General features: G+C 35.0%; 1 protein-coding gene across 1 annotated transcript in view; it reads right to left on the bottom strand.

Annotated features, from left to right (window-relative positions):
• Window positions 1–3,099: 3,099 nt before the first annotated feature.
• Window positions 3,100–6,605, bottom strand: part of MTPN (myotrophin) — a 31,262-nt gene continuing 27,756 nt past the window's right edge. The window contains exon 4 of the mRNA XM_014881593.2: window positions 3,100–6,343. Within this exon, the coding sequence (XP_014737079.1) occupies window positions 6,257–6,343 (87 nt within the window). The 3' untranslated portion in view covers window positions 3,100–6,256. The remainder of the gene's footprint in view (window positions 6,344–6,605) is intronic.

Genomic DNA, 6,605 nt, shown 5'->3' with positions numbered 1-6,605 from the left:
TCATTGGTGTAGGCTGGGTCTATTTCCTTTAAAGTTACTGTTTCATATGGCTTTGTAAATACTAAAATGTATAGCTACCTTCAGCAATTTCATTAAGTTATAATTTTAGGTCTTGTTCTTATATTTGAAGCCTCTGACACTAGAAATTTCCGTGTGCTTCCTCCACCTGTCTCATCTCTCTCTAAATGCGCTCTTCTGTGCTTGAGAACATTAATAACATTGACTGCAAATTGCACTGAAAAACTCTTTCAGGTGTATGAAGACCTAGAGATCATCCTCCCATCAGCTTACAGTTTAAGTGAACAAAAGAGAAAGAAGGAAATTTATAAGTACAGAGAAGTTTGTGCATAGTCACAAAAAAAAAAAAAAAAAAGAAAAAAGAAAAATCTGCTGCTGTTGTATTGATCCCAGTTATAGTGGCAGCTTACCAGTATCTCAAAAACTGTTCCAGACTTATCTACATGTAGATATTGGTAGACGGTGCTGCATTAGCTTTCCATAGCAATTTGTCAAAAATATAGATGTGAGGTATCCTTCAGCACAAATGTTCTTATATAACAGATACACACAAATGCAGGCTAAATTTCTTTGAGTGGGCCAAAATATTGTAGAAGAAAAATTTCTGTTGCAAAAGGTAAAATTATTGCCTTATGCAAAAGTGCAATGAAAAAAGTCCTCCAAAAGTAGTGTTGCAAGACAAAGCCCACCAAAATGCTTATAAAGTAACAAGAATACTTTTGGAAAGAGTTCTGGAATGTAGAATCAAAATTTATTTGCCATAGATCTGGTTTGGTGGCTACACTGGCAATAGCCAACCAACCAACAAAACATTTTGTGTCAATCAAACAGATCTGTTGGTTTTCCACTGAAAACAATACAAGAATAAATAAGAAGAATAATAAAAGAAAAAAAAATGGTGGCTGGACATGGTCACAAGATGCTGCTACTCAAATAAAAGGCTACAAATCTTAATTAAAAGTCTATTTCAAAAGGAAAGAGGAAGCATAATTTAACTTCCATAAAGAGTTACATACTTTTCAAGACTTTCCACCTCCAAATACTTTTCAGACAAAAGTTAAAACATTAATCCAAACTAGAAATTTTTTACTTTGAGACAAAAGCTTTAGTTGAACAAACTGAATGTTCTTCCAAATGTAATGAGGAAATACATTCAATTCAAGGAAAAATAGTAAGAAACACATAGAAAGATGTTTCAGAGGTGAATTATTTAATATATGCACCAAACTTGAGCTCATTGGCCAAGAAACTATTTTTGAGACTGGGTTTTAGACCCTTCAAATTTATGTTCAGCTTGAGACAACTGAAATAAATTTTCCTTTAATGAATTTTGATAAATGGATCGAGACATGCAGTCTGTTGTGGTTTTGGCACACTGTCCTTCCTCTTAACTGGAATGGCCATAAGACGAACCTCAGTGCATGAAAGCCTCTACTCTTAATTTTGAAATGTTGCAAAATGATGTAGTAAAAAAAGAACGGACCAAAAAGCACAAAAGAATCCTCTGTTCTGTGGCAGCCTGCAATGCACACAACCCTGAGACATTTAGGACATGGGAGAATGGAGAGGTGCACTCCGGTGCTCTCCAAGAAGAGTGAAGACTTAAGAGACTCCAGGATTTCTGTTTAAAAGAAGGCTCTCCAAAACAACATTAGATCACAATAGCAAGCAATGGTATTTAAATGCAACACTTCTAAGTTTAAAATTAGAAAACACTGTTTTGACTGCAAAGGTAGGGAGAGGAGCCTTGATGGTAAGAAAAAAAAAGTTCCTCCACCTCCCAAGCAGACAAAAATTCCATGGGTTTGAAGACTCTGAAGGCACTGCATGCAATCAAATGCTTTTTCAAATACTATCTAGGAAGTTTATGGCATAGCTTAAGAGTTGAAAGCTGTTCCCAGATGTTAGATCACGAGTAAAAAAAATTTGAGGAGAGCTCTGAGAGCATAGTTTTCTCTAAACTGAGAGAAACAATCAAGTGGTGCAATTGAAAAAATTATTTTCTTGGGCCAACATCCTTTTGGAATGGAGCTGGGAAACCATTCTCTTTGAGAAGATTAGCCATAGATAGATAAATATTAGAAACTCTTGAACTGCATAGATGAATTTGATTTGCCAGTCACTGAGGAATGCAAGTGAAAGAAATCTGCATTTTGAACAGAGAATATTTTCTCCTGTAGAAAAACCGCCCATTGAAAAAACCCCGAAGTCACACCAAAAAACCCCACAAAACAAACAATCAGTAATATGAAGACAAGGACTGAAGCCCACACACATCAGCTGCCACTGGCACCATTTGTACTGCTTTGGCATTTATAGTGAACACACACTTGTTCTCGCCAATATTTGACTGAAAGGTTGTGCATACAGCAAGAGAAGTTCTGTAAACTTTTCAAAGTTTAGCAGAGAAAACCAGGAAAATTAAATTTATTTTAATTTTTTTTTATTTATAGTTCTCCTACTTTAACACATCTTCCTGTACTTTTAAGTGTCTATTTTAAAATAAATCATATCAAACACTTCAGGCAATTAAATTCAAATCTCTACTGACAAGCAAAGTTATAAAATGTTATAAAAGGAAGTTCTGACAAAGTTGCTGTAAAGATGTCACAAAAATAATGAACAAACATTTCTATACAATTTTATTCATACTTCAGCTGCCATTTCTGTTAATAACTGTTTTCAATTTCTTTGATGAAGGAGAAAGCAAATTACTTCAGTCTTCAGAGGTAATAGAAGAAACATTCCTCTCTCTACAGATTGTCTCTTAGAATTTAACATGAATAGAAGATTTTCAACCTTAGGCATTACCATTTAAGCAGGAAAAGCAGACTACAAGACCACAAAAATTATCAAAATCCCTTTAAATAGATGTACTTTTTTAAAACCCCCCAAAACAACCACAAATAACATTATATATTTAGTTTTCAAAGCAGCTTCCATTCCACTTTTCAGTCTTACAAGCAGCTAAACAGTTTAATCACTGTACATGTGAACTGGAACTTAGATGCCTTACAGGCAAATAAGACGTAGCCCAAGATTAAAGAAAAACAGGAGCAGAAAGGGAAATGAAACTCCAAATTCTCATATCGCACAATTCAAGTTTATTCCATTCGTTCTTGCAACACAAACTTAAAAATACAGTATCATTTAGCATTCTGGTGTCTATGAACCATGATAATGATGAACCCAACTGTGTCAAAACAGTTAACAATGTGAAAAAAGAAAGTCAAATATCAAAATGCACAGAGCACTAATTTTTCTTCTGTCACTGCGTAGAAAGATGATTGTTTATCCATTTACAAAATATAATTAAGACAAGTTCATTTTGAAATTTTGCATGCAACACTGCAATTGCTTGACCTAGGACACTCTATTCTTACCAGCCTCTTCTACAACTGTTATGTTCAGTTCCATTTAACTATTCTACTCCTTTTCTTATTTGCTCCCTGTAAGAAAACGGGAGCAGAGGGTACAAAATCCAAAATATACTTAAATTTATAACTTATTCAGCAAAAATTTCAAAGGAAAAGGTTTAAGAACAGAGTGGATTTCCAAGTATATGCAATTCCAGTCTGACAAAGCATTTAAATTCTGTTTATAGAATGAAAAATAATTTACAGTTTGATATTTTTATCTAGTTAGGACCTACTCAAAGATAGAGGAAGCCATCCATTATTTTTTCCACAAAATAGCTAACAAGAAAGAAACAAATAAACAAGCCCAGTCTCTAGACAATTATAAATGCATAAGCTTTTATTTTCGTTTTTTACTTTTTTTTCTTTTAAATCCTGGGCAAAATGATTAAACACCTGTTATTTATGTAGTGCAAAAAGCAGAAAAGTATTTCTTCTTTATAAGCCAAACATTTAATTCCATCTTTTTAACTATCTCAAAAGGCAGCTTGGATATATATTACAGCCAAATTAACACCTGACTTACTGAAGTCTGTTTGCTTTTCTTTTTCCCCTCCAGGGTGAAGTAAGAAAAAAATAAGGTGTCCCCATAACTGTAGAAAAAGGGAGGCAAAATTGCCTCAGTGAATCTCCAGAAGAGTTAGTATAAAGATGATGTTTCTTTGCTCACTTAAAGGGAAGGTCAGGAAAGAATACAGAAGGAAAAAAAAAAAAAAATCAAAAAAACTCCAACAAAAATACAAAACCACTATGGCCAGACAACTTGACACTAATCAACACAAAAAACTTGAACAATCAAGCTCTCCAAGTAAAAACAGATTACAGTTTTCTAGACTAGCATTTGAATAGCTAAGTATTTAATAGTAAAATATGGAGGCAAATTGATGCCTAAGATTGTAACTTTCATAGCTGAATAAAGAATTAAACCTATAGTCGGTGTTCACACTATTACAATGACATGACAATCCAGCACTGATCAGAGACAAGATTGAAGAGTCCTGTTATAGTCATTAAAAGCTCTGTTCACCAAATATTCTTGTTCTTTTATCAGCAGTTCACCAATTGATTTATCACTGATTTCCAACCCTTCTGTTCTTCCTTGCCACCCATCTCCAAGAAATAGAGTAATTGTACTGTACAGTTTGTGGCCAGAGTTGATTGTTTTCTCCATTGCTTTTCTCATGGTATGTGTAGATGTAAATCAGTTCCTGCTCTTGTTTTACCGTCTAAATGCAATGCTATTCATAGCTGAGACATTCAATCCTAATATGCAACATTATTCAAGTAAAACTAAGTCTCCATTAAAAATGAGTGGTAGTCACCAGTCTACTTCTATGTATCCTCTCAATTTCAACAGTGATATCAAAATAGTATCAGCTGCTTTTGTTTAAGAATTCAGCATGAGACATTATATACATTTGTTTTTCTGTACTGTGTTTGTTACCAGGAAGCTTGAAATCAGTATTCCAACGAAGAGGAAGATGTATAGTTTGTGGTAGAGAACCTGTTACTCGGTTTTAGGTGAAGCAGGTGTCTAATGAAAATTTTCAGGATGAAAGCAAGAAGCTCAGGCATTCCTGAGGACCATAAGATGTGACTGGAGCGCCTACAACATCTTTAAATACCTTCCCATGAATGGTCACGACTGTCATACTTACTGCTAAAAGTCAATGGTTAATGTGGTATGGTCACACTGGGAACTTCCAGAACAAGCCTTATGCCTTAATGGAATTTAAGAGGTTCATCCATTTGACAATGAAACACTGATTTGAAGATACGCACAATTTACAAAATTCTGTAGTAGTTAGAGCAAGTTAAGACTTCTGCTTGTACATCTTCCTGCTTCTATATCTGAATTTAGAAAAGTTCCATGTTTACCAGAAAAGTTTCTCAACAATATTCACGTAGCATGAATGTCTAAATAACTACTGCTCATTTTCCACATTTGCCTTGATTATCCTTGTGTACCAAACAACCTGGAGCTTTCACACGCGTCTAGGAATTTTATGCTGATGTGGTGAGTAAAGAAATTTCATCTTACATTCCTTTTGGAAAAAAACTACAGTGAAATTTTGACCTCTCTCTCTCAAAAGCAGTTATTTAAAATTTCTGTCCTGGACTGGAACAAATATGGGATAGAAAGATTTCAAATTCAAGTATCCAAAAGTACCTTGGCAGATATTATAGAGTGTAACACCACCATACCTCAACTGGTCTTTCTTGATTTGCTCAAGAGTCAGAAAACATTAGTGTGACATCCAATTAATCAATATAAAGAACAGATCCAATAACTAGTATCAAAAGTCCTCAAAATTGCAACAGAAGCTTTAGGCAGAAGAAGAATTTAAGCTACCCACTGAGAGAGACAAGAGAAGAGCAACCCAGCCACCTACATTACTACACTTCAGATTAGGGCAGACACTAAGAGCATGGGACTACTGTCTCCTTCACAATTAGTTTCAGGTACATAGCACAGTACTTCCGTCTAAAAGAAGTACTTCCATCCAACTAGAAAAATCTTAGTACTAATCTAGGAGGCTTACAAGCTAAAAATTCAACATAGTCTGTCTTCCTTCTTCCATTTTCACTAGAAATGGGAAGAGATTGTGCACTGGAAGGAAGTCCTAGAGGGACACTGTTCATAATAGTTTTCAACCCTCTCCAACCAGATTATCTTCAATACAAGCCCCTAACTAGTCTGACTCATAAAGAATTTCCCTCACCCCAAAGTATTTAGCTGAAGAAGCTGGAAGATGCAAAGAGTGACAGACAGGCAGCAGTGTGAGGCCACAGGAGAGACATTTAAGATATCAGTCCATCTATCACTGAAGAAGAGTCTTGATTGCCTGGTTGTCAGTGGCTTCAAATGCAGTTAGTCCATCTGGGCCTTTCACAGTCTTATCAGCACCCTGGAAAGACAATAAGAAGGACTGTCAATTCATACAGCCAGGCTACATCAGTACAAAGTGTCAAAAGTTACATACCCTGCATAATTATATTGATTACATACAGCTTTTTACTGCAGTGCCTTGTATTTCGTTCAGAAATCAGACAATATTTATGTACAGAACTTTTCAGCATGCAGCTAATCTGAGCTTCAAAACTGTCATTTAAAAATAAGGAAAAAAGCCACGCAATTTTTGTTACACAGCAAGTTGCAAATCCAACAAA

This window comes from Sturnus vulgaris, chromosome 5 (assembly GCF_052056855.1).
Source record: "Sturnus vulgaris isolate bStuVul1 chromosome 5, bStuVul1.hap1, whole genome shotgun sequence".
Classification (NCBI taxonomy): domain Eukaryota; kingdom Metazoa; phylum Chordata; class Aves; order Passeriformes; family Sturnidae; genus Sturnus; species Sturnus vulgaris.
Note: the sequence above shows the minus strand (reverse complement) of the source record. Positions and strands in the feature narration are given on the sequence as shown.